Genomic DNA, 22,457 nt, shown 5'->3' on the forward strand with positions numbered 1-22,457 from the left:
AATAATAACAAATATAAAGACATTATAATATTTGTGATACAAATAAAATATTTCAGGCGTATGGGAAGTACCTATGGTGATGTGGCAAGACTTGAACGGTGGACGTTGTTCCATGGGTGATGCTTGCAGCAATCCTCCAAATGCTGAGGGAGTATATAAAATGATTTTGAAGAACTTTGACAGACATTATTCTACCAACAGGTAAAAATTTGTCTATATCATAACACATTGTAAGTCTTATTGATGTAATATTAATGAAAACATAAAAATGTTTCAGAGCACCATTCGGCTTGTTCTACCATGCCGCTTGGTTCACTCAGCCCCATCACAAAGAAGGCTTCATTATGTTCCTTGACACAATAAACGCCATGAAAGATGTATACATAGTAACAAATTGGCAAGCACTCCAGTGGGTGAGAGACCCAACACCTATTTCAAGAATGAATTCATTCCAGCCATTCCAATGCAACTATCCGGTAAGGACAAAAATCATAATCATGCATGTTTATAACAATGCGAATCTCATTTATTGGTTTTGGGTGTTCTAGGATCGACCAAAGAGGTGTAATAATCCTAAGGTATGCAACCTTTGGCACAAATCTGGCGTCAGATACATGAGGACATGTCAGCCGTGTCCTGAAATTTACCCGTGGACAGGAAAGACAGGCATCAGATCATCGAGAGTGGACCACGACATAGAAGAATAAATTAATATTAGAACCACCGACACACCAAATTGTATTAACGTCATTTCAGTTATTGAACAAATTTAGTAATTTTATTTAAAGAAATGACGGTATTCAAAATCCTAATATTAAAAATTACATTTGACTATTTATTATCTAGTTTAATATAAAGAAAAAATGCAAATTATAATTTTTGGCTCATCTTTTTAATACTGATAACTTTTCTCGAAGAAACTATTAACAACCCATTCGCATCATGCATTCTATATGAAACTTTCATCTGCATAATTCCAATGCAAAATATATTGAAGATCTATTTTACGTATATATTAGATTGTAATTAATGTACTTAAATTAATGCGAATGGGTTTTATATGTGTGATATGTTTGACAACATAAACCGAGTGATGATATGTTACCGTATGTGTCGTGCGTAACATTTATTAGTTACAAAATTGCATAATACGTAGTTTTTATTATTTTTAATACAAAAATAGCCATGTCGCTAGAATAGTTTGATTCATACGTACGAGAAGTGACCAAAAAGTTACCGACGTAGTTCTTTTGGAATGTACGACGATGAAATATTGTCACGATGAGAGCCGTAATTCTACAAAGCCTATTTATGGAAGACGCCGTGACATGTTGTAAGGCTGAGCTTTATGATTACCTCTCGTATACGTATTTATAAGTAATATTTATTATTAGTTGTGATCTGATTATTAATTTCTTCTCACAATCAGTAGATATAATTTATACATGTGCTAATGTTAAGTGTGGATTTATTCCATTCTCATAAGCATTCGGTATGAGTATTATTAATGTTCTGATTTGTCTTTCTATTTAAATGAAATATAAAAATTTCAATATATTTACTTGTTCAGCACAATTTTGACTTGCTAGGTAACTTTTGCTTTAGAAATTAAGTATTCTGTTATTATATCAGCAAGTTGAATATTTGGTTGTACGTTTCTTGTTTCTGAGAGCACGTTGAGGCTTTTGGGTGAACGTAATTATTTTTATGTGTCGATATGCTGATTGATGATCGTGATGTGAGATTAATGATTGAAAAATGATTCCAAAATTTTGGTATAATGTGTTGTTTAGGTGTTTGGCCACATCGCATGGCTACACATGGTGTGATGTGGCACACACCCATTCAACATAGCGGAAAATGTCTATAAAGCACCATAATGTCTGTCCCTCCCTGTCGAAGCGATTGTATTGAAGATGAAGTGAATGTGATTTGAGTGCAATAATAAATGTGTTGCTATTGTAAATACTCTTATGGAATTACATATATTATATTTTAATAAAAAAAAAAATTACACTTTACAATGTGATAATGTAAATGTAATTGGAAACAATGTAAAAATGACGAAAATCGCATTAAAAATGAAAGATTATTCCATCAGTATTTATGAGTTGCTATGTGAATAGGTATAAATTTAGATCTTAAGTATTAAATGTATTGTATTCATTAAAGTTTCAGGAAAATTAGTGATCACACTGATCGTTTTTTCAAACATTCGATTGAAATTTAAGTTAAAAATTGTATTATCTTGCCCCATAAATTCTGTTCATGTTTAATAAACCAGTGATAATAAATTTCTATGACATTTTATATGCGTTTAATATTTCCCATTGGTATTTTATGTGTGTAAAACTTTACAAAGTTCCAGCAAATTTATTTTTATTTTGAAATTCAATTAAATTTTAAATAAATAATAGCATTGTACAATTAGTGCCATCGTTGACATTGAATTTCATGACATGTTAATTTCTCACAGTTGAATGAAAAATTATTTAAGATGATAATTTCAATTGTAAACAATCATCAAGCTCGTTATTGGTAAGTTGAGATATGATTTTCAAAATTATTATGTTATGTTCGAAAACGAATATGTGAAAACCAAAACAGAATTTGATTTGGTAGGCCCTTTTTTTTAAAAGAGTGTACTTTTTATAGTCAGCTAGCATTAGGTCGAAAACACACTGAGTAGTATGGGACGTCACGTCCTTCTTTTTTTGCTTCAGTTTCCCGACGTGACCGTAAACAATGGGTGTTCCCTAAACCGAATTTGGGTGTACTTGCACGTGCAGAATGCATATGTTTGGGAGGTCGCACGTGTATGCATATCCATATGCAACCGACAAGTTTCTCCTACATTTCTTCAAATATTCACTTCTATGATCACTGTCAAGCAAGGATAGATATAAGGATAAAATATCACCGAAAACACTCCAGGGGGTGATTTTTGGGACTGTGTTCCATGTATATGGATTAGGGGGGCTGCGTTTTTTTCGCATGTTTAAAAGTATCATCGTGTTTTCACCCAACGGATCCAGAAAATGGACAATAGGAAGGGGCATTAAAATCTAAAATATATGTAACTAGTGTTTTTACCCGGCTTCGCTCGGTATTTGTAATATAAACAGCTTAATATATATAATGGATAAAAAAAACTAGGGCCGTGATATACGTATGTGTGTATGTATGCACATGTTCATAATCTATTTAAGTCTTTATTAGACGAGCTTCAGTTTAATAAAAAAGGTGAAGGTAGGAAAAATAATTGATTTTTGAAAATTTAATTAGAGCACCTGCACGTAGTGACCTTTATAGATCTATAAAAGAAGACAAAGTACTACAATGTTGGTCAGTTTATAATCCAAACTTCTCTAGCTATGTTGTCGACTGTTGCAATTATTTTCTGTTTCATTCGCATAACGTCTCAAGAGACTATATACTACGGAGCGAATGTAGCGGACAATAATAATGCAAAAAATATCAATAAAAGGGATGTTGATCCTACTTTCAGGGGTCATCCCAAAACTAGAGAAGAAAAATGGGCGATGGCTTTCCACGGAAGTATGGAGACTTTCAACCAAGTGCCATCACTAGTCAATCTTTTGAACATGTTAGCTGCGAAACATTTGAACGATTGTGCAACAGTTATACTATATGACAAAGTGACAGAAAATAGTGACGGCTTCGTTATTCAACAGCTGATGAAAAGTTTCCCTCTGGCGTATGTTCACGGTAGAATCACACTAAATAGCACTATTGCGAAGAGCAAGATACTGAAGACCATTACTGATCAATGCGTCAACTATATACTGCTCATGGCAGATGTTATGGCATCAGGAGACTTGCTTGGATTACAGGCTACCAGTAAAGTCATAGTGGTTGGAAAATCGTCTCAGTGGAGGGTTCACGAATTTTTATACAGTAAAGCGTCTAGGAATTTTGTTAACCTCTTAGTGATAGCACAGTCATTCAGAGACGATGATACATTGGTAAGGAACTCACGTGTGAATTATAAAATGTGAAAAATTCATATCAAGAAAACTTTTTTGTTATTTTATTTGAAATTAATTGTAGGAGACTCCTTATATTTTGTACACTCACACTCTGTTCATCGATGGCTTGGGTTCTAGCAAGCCTCAAGTTTTAACATCATGGTCCAAAGGCAAGTTGGCACGTCCTCATGTAAATCTATTTCCGCCAAAAATAACTAATGGATATGCTGGTCATAGATTCACAGTAGTAGCAGCTAACCAACCACCATTTGTATTCAAAAAGTATTTCGAGTTTTATATATATACATACATACTTGTTTGTAAAATACTAATTTAATATTTTGAAAATTTTATTTTTTAGAGTTTTCCGGGACTATCTTGGCAATCCAAAAGTAACTTGGGAAGGTATTGAATATCGATTAATAAATTTGCTTGGACATAAAAATAATTTTTCAGTTGAAATAAAAGAACCAGAAGATCTTTCAGTTGGGTATGCATTTTTAAAATATTTTTATATCATGAAGATGAACACATTATATTGTATGAAATATTTATTTGTATAATAGATCAGGTGATGCGGTTTGGACAGAGGTTAGTTCCGGTCATGCAGATATTGGAATGGGAGGTTTATATATCACTCCTGAACGAATACGTACTGTAGACATGTCAGCGAGCCATTCTCACGATTGTGCTGTTTTTATATCCCTCACATCTACGGCTTTACCAAGGTGAAAAGAATACACGCAATTCTTTGAAGTCACTAAGCAGTGTATAAAAAAATTAAATATTTAAAGGTATCGAGCAATTATGGGTCCCTTCCATTGGACAGTATGGGTAACACTGACATTCACATATCTCATTGGAATATTTCCATTGGCTTTCTCCGACAAACATACGTTGAAACATTTAGTGCATAATTCAGGAGAAGTTGAGAATATGTTCTGGTATGTTTTTGGCACATTCACTAATTGTTTTACGTTCGTTGGAAAAAATTCGTGGAGCAAAACTACTAAAGTTACTACGAGATTGCTTATAGGTAATGTTTTGGAATTTTATTACGTATTTAAAAAAAAACATTGAAAATATATTCATTGTACATTTTATTTATTCAGGGTGGTATTGGATATTTACTATAATAATAACTGCTTGCTACACCGGGTCAATTATTGCATTCGTCACTTTGCCTGTTTATCCGGAGACTGTAGATACCGTTAAACAGTTGCTTGATGGTCATTACAGAGTTGGTACATTAGGTATGGTATTTTATCTTTGTTTAAGAACATTATCCAGAATTTCAACTAAGTGAGTTGTATTTTTACAAGATTTTCAATTTCCTTCACTTGTTATTATATAATAGATAGAGGTGGATGGGAAGTATGGTTTACAAATTCTTCTGACAAACAAACTAATAAATTGTTAAAACATTTGGAATTCGTACCAAACGTGGAGACAGGACTGGCTAATACAACCAAAGCATTCTTCTGGCCATATGTCTTTTTAGGTTCACGATATCAACTTGAATATGTGGTTCAGTCTAATTTTACTATGGAGTAAGTTAAAATTTATGAAATTTACTATCATACATATGAACGTGTGATAGATAGTATACATAGTTTGGATAATTTGTTTAGATCATCCAAAAGAGCAGTACTTCATATAAGTGATAATTGTTTTGCACCATTTGGCGTTTCATTGGCGTTTCCTAAAGAGTCTGTTTATACTGAAAAATTAAACTCAGGAATCCTTACACTGATGCAAACTGGCATAGTGTCGAAATTAGAAAATGATGTGAAGTGGAAAATGCAAAGAAGTTCTACTGGAAAGCTTTTGCAGGTTAATATTTTTATACATTGACTTTTGACAAAAGAAAATTTGTACAAATAAATATACTTTTCAGGCTAGTAGTGGTAATTCAATACGAGCAGCCACAGTTGATGAACGAGGATTATCTCTTGGTGATACTCAAGGTATGTTCTTGCTCTTAGCAGCTGGTTTTGTGGCAGCGGGTGCAGCTTTGCTTTCTGAATGGCTCGGTGGGTGTGGGCGTATGTGCCGTCTTCGCAGAAAGCCACCATCGGCAAGATCAAATTCATCTACAGCAACCACCATCAATTCCTCAAATTATAATTTAGCTCCCAATCCCAGCCCCATTGATAATGATGAAGAATTAAACACAATTTACTCAGCATCCAAAAGATCGGTAGTAAGCAGTGATAATAAATTACCATTGATAAATAATGGCCAGTCCAAAGATTTGTTTATCGTAAATGTTGAAGAATCAAAAGATAACATGAATGTAAACGATAATGTCAGTATTGATTCTGATAAAAACGTCATTGCAACTTTGGAAGTTGCAGTTGACATAAACCAAAGTATTGAAATGGCGAAAAAGACACATTCACGACGTTCCAGTCACATTGACTGGGATGGTGAGATTAGCAGGGTTTTTCAGTGCGTACGAGATTCAAATTCTGATGACGAATTCGTCAACAAAAATAATCCAATTTATATTGAAGAAGACGACAATCACACACACGCTTCTTCCGTTGAAGAATCATTAGCAGATTTATTTGGTGAAAGAATAAATATAATGTAGGTCTAAAAAATATGAATGTGTAGATTATGTATGTATATGCAGATAGCTAAATATTATATGTGAAAATTGCTTGGCATGGGAAGTTAAGTGATTTGAATATTGTGAAATATATTTTTGATTTTTGTTATTCAGTGTTAGCTTAGATTGGCAAAGTTATATAATAAATAAAAAAAGTAACTACATCCAACGCTTTATTATAATTTTTCATTCAAACAATCATCAAAATAATTTATAACGATTCTATCGTATTCAGCGCAAAATTTAAACTAAAAACTAGAACAAATTATTATAAATTGCATAATTACAAAAAGAAAATAAAAACGTTACACGAGAAGCGCCACGTCAACATTCAGAATGTGACGCTTTCAACACTAGAAGAGATAGTAAAATGTCCTATCGGCATTCAAATACAACAGTGTCCGTTCTTTTTTACAAAAATTCAATAATCATCAAATCTTAACTTATTTAACAGAAATTATGAGTGAACACAAGACTTTTACTTAAAAAAAAAAAACTATAGGTTTCTAAGTCGAAACTACAAGCATATCACTAAGTTATGAATATATAATATTTATAAATTTATAACATAAATCATTTACAAATAAGCATCTTCTTTAATATTGCACTTGCTCGTGTTAAGATTTGGTTGGCGACAGAATCGATGAGTATTAAAAAAGTAATATAAAACATTATTTAAATTACAAATGGCACCTCTAGAGAGGGCGAAAAGTAGATTCAAGAAAATAAATAAAAAATGAATGTTCTGTATAAAAATAATACTAAAAAATGTATTACATTTCAAATCCATCATATTTATGATCCTTTTCTATCCAAGGTTTTAATTTTTTTTTTGTTAATTTTTTTTATTTCATTTTAAAGGTACAGTTTTTACCACAAATATGTGCATCAATATTTACAATTTTTCTTGGTATTTTACAAATCTTTATAATATAACACCACACAACAAATTTATAAATACTCTCATTCGGATTGTTCCATCAACTGTGTCCAATAAGCCATTCGACTTCAATATAAATAAAATATGAAATATAATCAGACAGCAATTGTACATTTCAATAGTTATTGAAATATACATACATAAAAATAGTTTTTGACATATTCCTAGAGTGCAAAAATTATTTATTTTGTGATTGCCTTTTATATTTGCATTTTTACAAGTATTACTATATTCATCTATCAATTTACCGTATCAAAATTTCACATAATAAACAATTTTTTATGTCCAAGGGAAAACAATCATAATTTTTTTTAATAAAAATCAATAAAAGTCATGACATGACAAAATCTACAACAATATTTCAAAAAATTTAATTGAATCGAATGAACAGTTGTAAAGGGGGAACATGGAATTGACTATGATTATGAATATAATCCAATTTTATAAGATATCCTCACACATAAAACATTCATTTTACAGACACAATTTATAAATTAATTTTAACATACTATGACAATTAATATTTGGATATAAAATATTATACTTTTGTGTCCATAAAAATAGTGTCAAGTTTTTTCATTATTAGAATATTGAGTTTTTTAAAATAGAAATGTATTATAAAATTCATTACGAATCTGTGACATTGTTCAAGATAAATGTCTCATATTTTGTAATTTTTTTTTAATTCATTTCCATTTAAAAAGATTATAATAATATAACAAAAGTACACACTACAATTTATAGGGCAGATTAAGATCACATGGTACACAAATGGTACATAAACGTGGTACAATACACATTACGTTAGGCACTGTGAGTAAGGCATCTACAGTGGTGAAGATATGACAGGACAGAATGATGTCAGAATACATTATATAAAGTAAATGGGGTAAAGCGTCATACAAAAATAATGGTAATTGTCAACTATATATGCATCGCTCTCGATCTAAAAAATCAACAATTAGCATTTGAGGTACTGTTTGCATTTATATTATATTTAGTGTAAATGTATATGTCAAAAATTTGAACTCCTTATAAAGTAATACATTTTATGTTACAAAATACTTTTGATAAAAGCGATGCATATAAGTTCACAAAACGTGATAGTTGTGCAAGTAATAAGACATATTCAATTTCTGAATGATGAAACGAAAGTAATAAATCATCTGTAACTAAAATTACTTTATTTAATTTTAATTATTAAAAATGTCTATTCTTCAAATGTATATATGTATATATATATATATAATAATAAAGTCATTGAACATTGTAGTTTATGTTCACTCTTAAAATGCATAGCCTTTCTAAAGGGGAGCTTGTGGGGGCTGCAATATCACCATTGTAATTTTCAGCTGTCAAAAGTCCATAATTGAAACCCTGACGAGTTTAAGCCTCGCATAAAATGTATATTATTTTTATATCACCAATGGTCAAAAGGCAGCAGAATAGACAATTTAATATTAGAACGAGACCCTGATTCCTCAAAAATACCTTATTGTTAATTTGTTGCGTCCGTAAATATAAAGTTCAATATTTGAAGAAAACTGACAGTCGGAAAAAATAATTGTATTCAATTACAGAACAATGATAATGCGTTCCATAATTTATTTGATTGAAAAATGAAAAAAAAAATCAATTTAAGTCAAACAATGTTGAAATCGTAAAAATGCCGAACAAATATGTGATGATGTGGTGAGGCGGAATGTAAGACAAAAATAGGTTTCATAATATTTCAAATTAAAAGCAAAGACTCAAGAGTCAATAAGGAAATTGTTTTTGTTTGTAATGCCTAGTATATTATAGAAATTACAAATTAGATTTTTTTTCGAGCCGTTGCCTTTAAATTTGAATACTATTCTATGTAAGGATTTAATACACATACACATGCTTGGTGGTGGAAACATTTAACATCAAAAGCTCCAAAGTCACATTTAAGTTATTATAATACAGTAATTCGAGAAAAAAATGATAGGGAAACTATGCTTTTAACGATGAATCTTTTTATCTTAGAATTCGCCGACTATTTACAATTAAAATGAAATATTTACATGATGAAACAATTTAAATATTTATATGTAAATAAATTTAGAAAAAAATTCAATAATCAATGCAGATGAAAAGCATAGTTTTTCCTTGGAATCGGTAATATGAAAAGGAAATAAAATGTTCGGGTAAACTTACAAGGAGTTTGAGGGAGATGAGGGTTTTACTGCATTACAAATTGTAACAAATTCCTACATATGCTTGTGCGCATATATATATATATATTACAAGTGTGTACATGTGTTAAAATTGTTCATCTATAATGACATTGCCTATTATTAATTTGCAGAAAAAAATAAATGTATACAAGTATTATATATACATGTAAAAAAAAATAATGATACAGTTTACAATGATACCGTAAACAAAGTAATAAATGGCATATTTTGTTATATTAATAAACGGTGACTTTCAGATTTCTAAATAAATCCCTAACTTTGGTGAATATTACTTCAGAAAATATACATATTATTTTAATGTATTTTATATATGCACATATACCTTACATTTAACAACTACATTTGTTTCTCGACTATTTTAAATATTAACAAATTTGTATTACATTTTTTGATTTCATGTGTATAATAAAAATTAAACCATTCATTAAACCGAAAATATTAATAGTAATATTTTCAACAAAAAATAAAAAAAAACAACAAAAAAATGACAATAAAGAAATGACGACATGGCACAATTTGTAATGATACTATAGGTAAATTCGGTAGCAAAAGGTTTAATTTAATTGTACTTTATAATACACAAACCTTAAAAATATATGTGCCCCTATGAAACATGCTTTGTTTCATTTCTGTAAATATTCAGTACAACCAGGTATTATTTTAACACTTTGAGCTCGCTGATATTTATGAGTCACAAATTCTCAATTTTTTAATAAAAAATGAAAACAACGCAACTATTTTACATATCGCTTCTATATAAATAATTGTATGTTTGTGTATGACGTAAATATTGACAGTTACAACAATTGCATTTGATGCAAATATAAATATTTAAATTTTCTTTCTTTCATAATTAATGTAGAATATATGTATATACTTTTTCTCATATATTCAATAGTTTTAGAGCACCATATATCAAATAATGCACCATTTAGTAGAGTTAATTACCGTTTATTACATTACAACAACCCACGGAATCCAATTCTTTCAATTAGTATGTATGTATGTATGTATGTATGTAATTTTAACTAAAAAAACATGCTTAACGTACAAATTGACATAATTATTTAATACTAAATAATATCGAACCCAAAGTGTTAAATATTTTATAATAGCAATTAATTTGGCTATCTCTTAAAGTAAACGTAGGGCGGATACTTTTTGCACGGATAGCTTTTTATGAATTTTCATTTTATGTTATAGTTACTATCGTATATGTAAAATCGTAAAATATATATGTGAATCTTAATTTCTTCATTCCACCACAATTTAACAACAGATAGGATGATTTCACATATTAAAATTTATATGTTTAACGATTAATAAATACATCTATTAAATTTAATAGAAATTCTGTCAATCCCTATACTTTTTTACAGAATGAAATATTAATTAAAAATATTAACATGATCCTTTTCACTTTATAAATGTCGATATTTGATTTGAAATAACATAATGAAATAAAAATTGTTTATTTGTTTTTTTAATTTAAATACATATGTATAATAAAAAAAAATTAGACATTGATATATCAGTTTTCAAGCGATGTATAAATGAAAAAATAAAAAGGTTATAATTTACAAAGGAAGATGTCAACATTTCATCAATTTTTGTATCCTAAGTGCCTTGGTGCGGTAATATAATTTGTCATAAGAACGTTAAAGCTTGTGTTATCCATCCCCTTACCGTAAATCTCACTAGAGTAAGATGCAATTTCACTTTTTAGAGATGGCAGTAATCATACTATAGTCCCATTGGGTTTTTTTTTTTAATAACTTCCTATAATAAGTTTAAAATGGCACATTAAGTGGTAAACCACAGTATAGTATTCACATAATTGTTCATTTCACATAAAAATGTTCCACATTCTCATATATCAGCTGAAGTTCCACCTCTCACTTTAAGAACAACAATAATTCACACATTGAATCATGTATGTCGAATTGCACAAGCTGTTTTCATACCAGTTCGATGTAACTATCCAAGTATACCCGAAAAAGTGAACCTACCGCCTACACTACCCAGTGCAGTACGACGTGTCTGTGATCAATTATTTATACGTAATGGATATTACTAAAACACAACAACGCAATTGCAACCATTATCTAACTCTAAATAGTTCATTTCTATAAATGCAAATATTTCAGCCCCATACAATGCATTTCATCCTGCTTACAATGCCAATTCAACATCAACACATGTATGACAATATATAAATATAATATATTTCGTGGAATTATTTTAATATTACACTTTTTTTTATTGAATTAATACAAATACACGCAATTATTTACAAACAGGATTTCACTGGTGTTAGTAAACGCCCGATTTATAAATATCTACTATAATCCAATGCAGCGTTTCAGATCAATTTTTAAGTGTTTGTAAAATTTCGATTGATGGATTTCAACAAATCTCAGCAAACTGGCATTGTCTCTCAGCGAGAATATAAACGGAATCGTTATAACACTTGGATCATACTGGCACTGAAATCTCTTTGATACACATAATTCAAGTCTCGTGAAAATGAAAGGTAAGGAGACGACGATGCTTTTAAAACAACCTTCCAATTTGGTTGCGAGAAGCGTGATATGTGTGACGGTCCTCCTGTGCTCGACTATCGAGCATGTTATTCCCTCAGCAGTAGTAGAGGGGTGCTGTTGGCTATGCGGCCCAACCTTCGGAAATACGAGGTCGTTTAGCGTGAGTGGGTTGTTCGTATTCGCCGTTACTTCCACCGTTGCCCCTCATTTCACCGCCGACTCCCATCGGCGATGCTAAACTTGACGACGACACCGATCCTGAAATTAAATAAATATTAGAAAAATGTAACCTCAAATATTTTATTGTATAAATGGACGAAAGTAATAGTTACCGTCATTATTTTGTTGTGATAAATGTGCATGGTGGGGTGTTAAATGGTGCGAATGAGACGAGTGATGTGGGTGTGAGTGGGGATGGGAATGCGGATGCCGAGGTGGATCGATTCGAGGCGGTGATACAGGCTCTGCCTTTATGCGGACAGGTGGTGCCGGTGATGGACTTCCTTCTGAATGACCAGTTCCGACACTTGGCGGAGGTGTTCCCCCGGATACCGAAAGTTGAGGTAAACTGAAAATAAAATTAATAATTAGTATATATGTAGTTTTATTATACATATATATGTATGACTTCAAAAGAAACTTTTATAATTAAATGGTAGAATTTAATGCTTAAAAAGTCACCTTAGCTCAACCTGTATACAAATAATATTGTATATGAAAGTGATAAAAGCATGTATGTAAATCAGTATTACCTGCTATGCTGTAATGTTGCTTGTAATTGATGTGATCCCCATGATAATCCTAAGCCCATATCAGATGCCATACTAAAATCTTGAGGTCCAAAACCAGCAAGACTACCATAGCCTAATGAAGGTGTCTGAAAGATAAAATAAAAATTAATTAGCTCTAAAATATTAATCTTATATATATAACGTATTGAATAATCAAAAAAATATTATGCATTAAAACCTCAGAGTAAGATAGATCATCCGGAGGAGGTGGCATTGTCTGTGGTATAAGGACGCGTAAATTGTTATGAGAGCGAGCTGCGGGTGGTGAATGGTGAGGCTTGTGATGGCGTCCACTCATCGAAGGATGTGGTGACGGTGCTGGTCCCGGAGACGGTGAAGGTGTAGCACCTCCGCCAAGTGGCGACGTAGATCCCGGATATCCATTCGACATTTCCAACATTCCTCCACTAGGATAAACTGAAAACAGTAAAAGAAATTCTCTATGACATTGACCTTCTAATCGCGATTGATAACATTAAATGTAATTAATTCGATTTTATTTGTTCTTTCAATGAATCTTTTCGTTATAAACGAGATGAGTTCAATAGCTCAATCGAGAAGATTACAATACACTCATTTTTATAATTATTAAAGACGAGAATTTATCTCATTGCAAGTGGATTCGATTCAACGTGAGGTCAGAATTGTTGTGAACAACCGACGTATGATAAGAGTATACGAGTACAATAAAAGCGACGAGAATATGTACACATAAATATTTACATATGTATTTTAAATGTTACCAAGCGTTATTTACCTGAATCAGTTTCTGAAGAAGAAGGTCGAGGACTAATAGAAGAGTGCATTTGAGGACTGGCTTGCAATAAAGCAGGGTCGTTGTAGCCTCCGACTGGAACACTAACTGGCATCGAGTAACCACCGGCGACAGCTCCTCGTCCACCGTTTACTTGGTTTCTTTGCATCATCATTTGAAATTCTTCATCAATTTTGGTATATTTGGCTTCCGTTCTAGGTGTCAAACTGTATTCGGCTTCCTGCTCCGGACTGTCGGGAGACATCACTCCGTTCTTATGCTCCTTCTTTGTGAGTGCCTGGAGTGTCAGTGAAAAGAACTCAGGGGGCTTGACAGCCAAATATCATATAATATATATGACTTAATAATACATTTAACCATTCTGATGAATATTCGAAAAATAAGTCAATGCACAATTGTATATAATGTACATTGTAGTTGAATATCGTAAGTTTCAAAAGCTATTTATATAACTATGCATTGAATTATTTTTAATTAATATTAATTTAAATATGGACTGAAGCTTGACAAGTAATTGCGTAATATTTGCCATCACGTAATACAACAATGTTTTACCTCAGTTTATTATAAACAATTTCATACCAGAATGTTTGTTCTGTTGTAAATTTCCTATATAAAACTGAGGCAGCAGGATTATATTAGGCGATGCAAGAAATTCATTATTATTACAGAATTTTGCTCATGAAGACCAGGCCATTATTTGATTATCACTATAGTGACTTAAAATATTCAATTTAATCATTAAAATCAGAACGGTGAAATGTATATGTGAATTATAAAATGCCAAAATTATTTTTAATTTACCACACAATAATTATGGCATTTTTATAAAACCAAACTCTTAAGCTACTATTAAAAAATACCAAAACTTTTAGCGCACATATGTGTGGTTTGTGTAAGAGGCAAAGATGCAACGTTGACAAATAACACTTTGTTAAAATAATAAAAATCACTCTTTTTGATGCTATAGAAAATTTTTCTTTTTCTTTATCAAGTATATATAAAATCATGCTCCATCGACAAAAACACAATGTCAAATTATGGTTAGTTAAAAAAAAAAAATAATGCAAAAAAAAAGAAAACACTGTAATCTAAGTTAGTCAAAGAGCATAATAGTAATTTTACTCGACAAACATACAAAAAAACCTCATTTATATAAAGAAAAAAATTATTATTATATAAAAAAGTCAATATTTTGGATTTTGGAATTGAATAAATATAAACTAAAATCGAAAAGGATAAAACCTTTATGGAGTAAAATATGTTGTATATCAAGGAAATGAAGAAGTCATTACATTATGACCTTTGAACAAAGTTGTACGATAAAAACTCAGTATTGCTTTTATAAGAGACAGAATTCAAAAAGAAAAATTATGATTTTAACATGAATACAATCGAAATACAAATGAGGTTTGCTGTATAGCAAAAATTATTTTAATTTACGCATTTGATTAGCTGTGTTATTTGGGCTCAATATTGCATAGGCAATGCATTACGACGCACACAGATGCCGCCGTACATTGTGTACCTCAATTATGTTGCGGTTCGTCAGCGACTCGTGTGGTTCGTTATATTCAGTATACTTGAGTAAGACCTGAAACAAAGAACATCCGAGAATGAGCACATGAAATAATCACACAAATAGTGTTCCAATTATTGCATTTATGAATTAAAAATTAGAAAATAGAACCTTATCCATATCTGTACTGGCATATTGGTATAATTTGTTGTTGGAACTGAATATTATAAGTGCAATTTCACAATCGCAGAGGACACTCAGCTCGTATGCTTTCTTCATCACACCAAATTTGCGTTTGTTGAACGTCACCTGAAAACATCAGTTGAGATTTAATAAATATAAAAAAAAAATCAGAGTTAAATTTTTTAACTATTTATTTATTTCTATATACAAATAAAAATGTATTTCATCGAAAATTTTAACTGTTAACCCTTTGAATGTTGACCTACGTATGTAGATCCGTATTTTGCCAACAAGTCCACGGAACTGAAAAACGCCGATAGGCGTCGTATTTTGACCATGTACAAAGTAAATAAGAATACTACCTGCTAATCCTTTCAAGGTAGCATTGAAAAAAAATGCATTGAACATGGGTCGTGTAATCCGTGTCATTCATTTTTAAACGTTTATTAAGACTGGTTTACACCGGAATTTCTGAATTTATAACCATAGCAGAATTTCCCGATGGAAATCCCTAACTGCTGAGTATTTTAGATTGTGGCTTGGCATTTGGATTGCGAGCATTACATTTTAACAACAATGAAGAAGATGGAACGTGTTTTGGAAAAATATATTCTTTAAGAGACTTATTTTGTTTATTTTATATTGTTACAAGATATATTAGAGTCTAAACACACCTTTACAAGACTCGAAATACTCGGCGGTAGTTATCTAGGGTTTGTTTGGATTATCTACAATTTTTACACCGGCTTTTTATTGGATTTCTAAATAATTTTAGTTGGAAATATTGGCGAAATTTACAGCGTGGCGGGCTTTCAACAGAAAAAACGTCAGCACTCGAAGGGTTAAGTAAATGTAGAGACTGATAAATTTAATATGAGCCTCCAAAAAATTATCAAAGGAACAAAGGAAAGGTGAAAATTTTCCTGACCAGTCGATTTAAATGGCTGGAATTTTGTTTATAATTGGTTCTTGATTTACCTTATGTTCATATGTTTTATTGTATAATATACTAGGATTTCAGTCCTATTTTATGGTTTCTTAAAAAAATTTTGCCTTTCCAATGGCTCAGTCTGTCCTTGTATTGAGTATAAATGATGGAAAAATAATTGAAAATCCAACCTGACGGTTCCGTTCATCCGTGATCCGGGAAATTTGTATTTTCTTACGACCCATGGCAGCAATCTTGGTGAGCGGTTGAAAGGCAGCTGGGCGAGTAACCGCGAAGCGCGGAAGTGGAGCGGCTCCTGCTGCTAACACCCCACTGAAACAATCATTAAATGCAAATTAAAACAAGCCATAAACATAATAAAGCACGACCATGCGAAAACGATGCAGGGGTTGCCTTAAAATCCATGTATGATTGATATAAATATGTACATACATAGTTTACGATTAATGAATGAAGCGAGTTACACACGTCATCGTCACCTTCTAGTACTAAATAAAGAAAGCTCTTGCATACGATCGATTCTTTGAATAGGTACACTTTTCTACAGTATGACTCAAATTGTTCAATAAGTATGATATCATATCGAATATCAATAAATTAGATTAAATTGAAGTCATATATTCATCTGAAAAAGACTAACAAATGCATAGAATAATGATCATTTATATATTCCATGAAAAAAAAACGTTGAAAAATCAACGGGCACAACACTAGTATGTGTACATAAATACATAAATAAATACAATATGATACGCTTGCAATTTTAGCCAATAATATCGGTATTATTCTAAGAAAAATTCATTTGAATTTCAATATTAATTCCACTTGAATAAATAACATAAAAACAAATTTATTCATAAAATTAATTAAATAATATGAGACGCGAATCGACGAGGCTTCGCTGCAATATCAATTACCTATACATAAAAATAATGTGATATGTATATCAAGTTAAATTTTCCGATCGAAAACTGAAGATTTTCATTATATTACATTATCATCATCATTTGGATGAAGGTCTCTCCACACACGCTTCGATTTCCGTCTCTATTTTGAGCAACTCTCATCTATTTCACCCAATTCATTTTTCTGATTTCATCAACCCATTTCCATTGTGGCCTTCCTTGCACCGTCTTAAATTCTTTCGGGTACCATTTGAGCACTTCTTTTGTCCATTCTTTTGGCTACGTGACACAGCCATTGCCATTTCAATCTCTTCACTCGCTCCATTACATGACTCGGTGACTATTTCGCATATGGCGAACTCGCATACGTCACTAAAATCTCGATCACGCAATATGTGGCACTCGAAAATTCCACCCATCAAGAGACAACCACGCAAACTATCACACTAATGAGAATTCGAGTGCCAGATATTCAGTATTTGCGATTTTCGTGGCGACGATTGTCGTGTGCGAAATAGTCCGTATACCCCAGTACATACATACATATATCAACTAACCTTGTCATACTTCTCACAAGTAACGGCTCGTGCATAGGAGCTACGGCGCTGCAGCACCCCCAGAAATATTACGAAAAAATCGCATTTGTATATATGTACATATTTACAACTTATAAACATAATTAGATATTTAACTTTATACTCATAATGGGTCCCCTGCGAAACATCAATTCTCCGAACCATTATTAATGAGTAAGGACCGGCGGACAAAATGCTCGACGTATAAAAAAAATGGTTCACTATTGTCAATTTCTATTATCAACCTTTTTTTTTCTTCTCCTGCTTTCTCGGGCAATGGAGAGGTATATTGATTTTTATGGCGGCAACTTGACCGCCGGTCTCTATTAATGAGTATGTCAAATTTTTAAATGTGATTTTTTCGTAATTTTTCTGAGGGTGCTGCAGCGCCGCAGCTCCTATGTACGAGCCGCCACTGCTTTTCATCCACGTATTCTATATTAATTTCCTTTCTTTTCCTATCTTTCCTCATTACATCGATCATAAAGCGTTCAACATTTCTTTGAATGCATTGCAGTTTCTGTAACATTTAAGCGTTCAACATCCATACGTCATAACTGGCTAAACACATTGATCTTCAAACAAAGTGACATATTTGATTAAAATCGGCGTTCATTCACCCAAATGCATTTCATCTGAATTTCATATCTTCAGTAGGTACCTTTTATTTGCTACTAGACATGTTATTCTATTACATATGTTATGTAAATCATTGATAGGATCCTTGGCCTTAACGAGAAAGTTTATAAATCGACAGTTTCGCGCAAAAATTGAATTGTTGCATATCACGAACGCGCACTCGTCCGGGGTGTTGTTATTGTACAGTGGCGTGCGGTCAAGAGGCGGAGGGAGGGCGGCTCGAGGGTATGGGCGGTCGGTCTAGTTTGCGGCTTTTGTTCTTGGCGGGTGGAGTAGCGGACACGCGAGTGCAGTGGCGTGCGCCCGGGGGCCGCAACAGGGTCAAGCACGATACCTTACATGCCAAATGCACACACCGCCCCCTGCCGCCCCCGCTCGACGGGGGGCGCGGGTCACCTCGATTCCTATTCGTATATGCAGTTTTTTTTTGGGTTCGTCAAAACAAACACTCTCGCCTCAGACGTTTGCAATAAAACTTATGAGCTTTGGCTTCTGGCATGTCGAATGATGTAATTGATGGTTGAAATTCGGATGACTCAACATAGGAAAAAAAATAAAAATGGGCTATCTTCAAGACAATGTTTTATGCTGTTCAATTTTGGAATTATTGTTACTGGTTATTTAATTTTATTTGGGTCTCGTTAAAATTTACCTTTTCACGGTATTTAATATTTTATTATTCAACTACGAATGTTGCGTTTTCTAGAAGTAAAAGCTTGGTTTGAGCAATTTTAACAGCTCAATTTTTTAAATGTGAAGTTGACGACTTATACATATGTACATACAAAGGCAGCAATGCCCTTTAAAACTAATGAAATAATAAGTACATAAATACATACATATGTACATTTATTCGTTTCATTGCTTTAAAACATAACCGTTACAGCTTATAAGTACAAAATTAGCTTCATCTATGTACAACATACATATGTGCCTTTAAATAATAGCTAAATGTAATTGAAAATATTAACACAAATTAATTTAAAATAAGAGGTTTGTAAAAAAGATATTGACTGAAGATTTGTATCACAGATAAACTTAGCAAAATGTTGATAATTTAAGTTTTATATATAAATATAATATACCGTTAATAGGACGTTTGGCCTTTTTTGCACATAAATAGACACAGCGTATTGCACTGGTAGAGCTATTGCATACCAGTAGATTAGTCGTGGGTTCAAGTCCCGGCCAAATACGCTCCTGGTGAGATCTTGTGGTTATTAAAACACAGATCGATAAAACACAGATTATAAAAATAATCTAACCATATGTGTCGCCTTGGGGTAATTCCTGTCATGGTACATATGATGTACGTATGAAATAAAAATAAAATAAAGGAGTGAAAATATTAGAAGAATGGATTCAAATGTGTGGGGTTAAGTGGATGAGGATTGCTTAGAACAGAGGCGAATGGAAGCGTGTTGGAAAGGTTTTCATCAAGCAGTGAATGAATGGATGAATTTTCATATTGTATACTTTGTCAAATATGTATATAGGTATTATATGGAATTATAATAGAATACATATGTGTATGTATAAAATAATAGGCACTGATCAAGCGAGCAACGAATCGTGCGAACGTGTATGTCTTCGCAGTTTATTTAACATTTTCATGTCAATTTACCTTTTTGTTTAAAAGTCGAGTGTTTGGCGGGTTGTCTATGGGTGAAATTTTCTTTGTGAATTGTGAACGAACGCTCTGCCAAATGAGTGATCAAAGCTTTGGGACGCGTAACTTTTTTAAAGGGCGGTGCGATTGATGCGTCATTAATTATGTGGCGCGGAAGGCTACCAAAGAATTTCGGATGATAAGGGACGGGACGGCCCTGGTCCATTGTGAACCACTTGAAGCGAAAACTCTCCGCATCGTCGCCCCAATATAAAAATATTTGGGATAAAATAAGGAATCCCTCTTTTGAAATAGACCGCACCGCTTTCCACTCACTCGCCCTTCCCCAAGACATTGTTGTATAGCTGTAGGTGTAAGTTTTTCCGAGTTCAAATTTTCCACGGCGAAAAAAATAAAACGCTTTAACAAAAAGGGCGGGTGGAAAACGTGAACGAAAAAGTGTGACGCAAATTAAACGGGCAACCTTGGTGCCAAACAAAAAACGGGTTAATTAAGAGTAATGTTCGCGCAAAATGGGCGAATCGAGATTTTTTCTTCAAATTTAATTCCCTTTTATTTGTTCATTTTTGTCAAATAAAATTTTCGCTCATTTCTTCGTGTACGAATGTGTGAGGCAAAAAGTCCAAACGTGATTTCGAGTCGACATAATTTTCATAAACGCTGTTTAATTAAATTTGTTTCCTTTCATGTTTAGTGAATTGTAAACGTGTTGTCAAATTGAATTTAGCGGTCTTCATCGTAATTAATTACGAAACGAGGAATGTTAATGAAGAATTAAGGTCTAATTCTACGAATGAACGTACCTATATCATCATCATAATTATCTAGAGCCATTCACCATCCACTGCTGGATGAAGGCCTATCCAACACGCTTCCACTCGTCTCTGTTTTGCAAAGCTCTCATCCATCTCACCCCACACATTTTCCTAATGTCTGTCTACCCATCTTCCCTGCCGTCTATCTTTTACCCTTTTGCATTCTCTCTAGTAAAATTCTAGCACTTCTATTGTCCACCTTTCGTCCATTCTTCTAGCCATGTGGCCCACCCATTGCCATTTCAATCTCTTCACCTATCCACTATATCCACTACCCTTGTCATACTTCTCACTCACATATTCCGATTCCTGTCTTTCCTCGTTTTACCATGTTTCCACACTTCTTTGAAAGATAAATTAATTGCAATAGTTATATACATCCCAAGAAGCTGCTACATATGTGCTTACATGCATACATACATACGATTAGACAAGAGAACAAAAATTTAGTTACAACAGAGTGGAAATAAAAACGATCCATTGAGCAATTATAATTGTACAAGCCAGAAATGTCCGCCATTGTTTGATTGGATGAAAAATAAAAATAAAAACAGCTTCAAAAGGCTCTAAACCCTTTCAAAACTCGTACATACATACATATATCGCTTCAAGTTAGGATACAATGAAATATTATACCAAATTTGGTAGCCTTAGTTGAAAACTGTGAATTTGCATAGTGGACAAATAAATGTTTGTTTAATACAGCACAACCAGACCCGTATTCAAAAGTTCATACAAGCGATTAAGACAAACATTTCAAGTTTAAATAAGTCAACACTTCATACCAATTTAAATTTTCATTGATCAAATGACTCATTCGAACGTCTAGTGAGCTTTCGAGCGTAGTTTGCGTCACGCAAAACGAAATTGCCATGGTGAATAAATAATTCGAGCTTTTTCCGCGTAAAATTCAGCACTACTAACGGTGTCGCAATTATCACACGGAGGGTGGGCTCTGAAAGCCGCTGAAACGTTAATTGAAAGTGAGACGAGAATTGTGCGGTCGAGATTTAAGCGGCGCCACCGAGTGGTACAGCAGGTGTGTATGTGTGCATTGTAAATGCAGATTGCAAACAATGGGTGCAACGCGAAAGTGGGTCAAGCGTGGTAAATGGAGGGCCGGTGCAACCACGTGCAGGGCCACCACCTGCAGGGCTTCTCGTATCGCACAAATCCCATAAAGGCAAATACGTCGTGACCCCACGACTATTGTCAAGATCAACCCTGCTTATAACACCGAGACGTATTGACTCGAATCTTTCCAATTAGAGTTCATTCGCACGTACGATTTCATACCGTGGAATAATTTGAAGTGTGTGTGTGTGTGAATTTCGCAAGCGCCTAGTAAAAAATCTCAAGACAGTTTTT

General features: G+C 32.8%; 3 protein-coding genes across 5 annotated transcripts in view; 2 read left to right on the top strand and 1 right to left on the bottom strand.

Annotated features, from left to right (window-relative positions):
• Positions 1-2,308, top strand: part of Cda5 (Chitin deacetylase-like 5) — an 85,240-nt gene extending 82,932 nt beyond the window's left edge. Inside the window, exons 14-16 of the mRNA XM_077439168.1 lie at positions 57-201; positions 278-476; positions 549-2,308. Coding sequence (XP_077295294.1) covers positions 57-201; positions 278-476; positions 549-707 — 503 coding nt within the window. The 3' untranslated portion in view covers positions 708-2,308. The remainder of the gene's footprint in view (positions 1-56; positions 202-277; positions 477-548) is intronic.
• A 1,066-nt stretch (positions 2,309-3,374) lies between these two features.
• Ir21a (Ionotropic receptor 21a) lies at positions 3,375-6,585 on the top strand. Its single transcript, XM_077439271.1, has 9 exons — positions 3,375-3,986; positions 4,072-4,271; positions 4,351-4,479; positions 4,556-4,717; positions 4,784-5,025; positions 5,102-5,242; positions 5,347-5,539; positions 5,621-5,822; positions 5,887-6,585. Exons 1-9 carry the CDS (start codon positions 3,375-3,377, stop codon positions 6,583-6,585), a joined length of 2,580 nt encoding a protein of 859 aa, XP_077295397.1.
• Positions 6,586-10,613: 4,028 nt separating this feature from the next.
• LOC143917606 (myocyte-specific enhancer factor 2-like) overlaps positions 10,614-22,457 on the bottom strand; it is a 43,032-nt gene continuing 31,188 nt past the window's right edge. For 2 of the 3 annotated variants that reach the window (XM_077439171.1, XM_077439170.1), the window contains exons 2-9: positions 16,696-16,837; positions 15,565-15,702; positions 15,403-15,468; positions 13,857-14,139; positions 13,278-13,516; positions 13,061-13,185; positions 12,641-12,876; positions 10,614-12,566 (exon numbers count right to left, since the gene is read on the bottom strand). In XM_077439171.1, coding sequence (XP_077295297.1) covers positions 12,430-12,566; positions 12,641-12,876; positions 13,061-13,185; positions 13,278-13,516; positions 13,857-14,139; positions 15,403-15,468; positions 15,565-15,702; positions 16,696-16,749 — 1,278 coding nt within the window. In that variant the 5' untranslated portion in view covers positions 16,750-16,837 and the 3' untranslated portion in view covers positions 10,614-12,429. Of the gene's footprint in view, positions 12,567-12,640; positions 12,877-13,060; positions 13,186-13,277; positions 13,517-13,856; positions 14,152-15,402; positions 15,469-15,564; positions 15,703-16,695; positions 16,838-22,457 lie in introns of all 3 variants that reach the window. The other variant, XM_077439169.1, reaches the window with a different exon arrangement.

The sequence above is a fragment of the Arctopsyche grandis genome, chromosome 10 (genome assembly GCF_051622035.1).
Source record: "Arctopsyche grandis isolate Sample6627 chromosome 10, ASM5162203v2, whole genome shotgun sequence".
NCBI lineage: Eukaryota > Metazoa > Arthropoda > Insecta > Trichoptera > Hydropsychidae > Arctopsyche > Arctopsyche grandis.

Coding starts and splice junctions, on each gene's coding strand:
- Ir21a (XM_077439271.1), top strand. CDS start 3,375: ATGTTGTCGACTGTTGCAATTATTTTCTGTTTCATTCGCATAACGTCT. Junction 4,480..4,555: donor CCAGAAGATCTTTCAGTTGG/GTATGCATTTTT, acceptor TTTGTATAATAG/ATCAGGTGATGCGGTTTGGA. Junction 5,243..5,346: donor TTACAGAGTTGGTACATTAG/GTATGGTATTTT, acceptor ATTATATAATAG/ATAGAGGTGGATGGGAAGTA.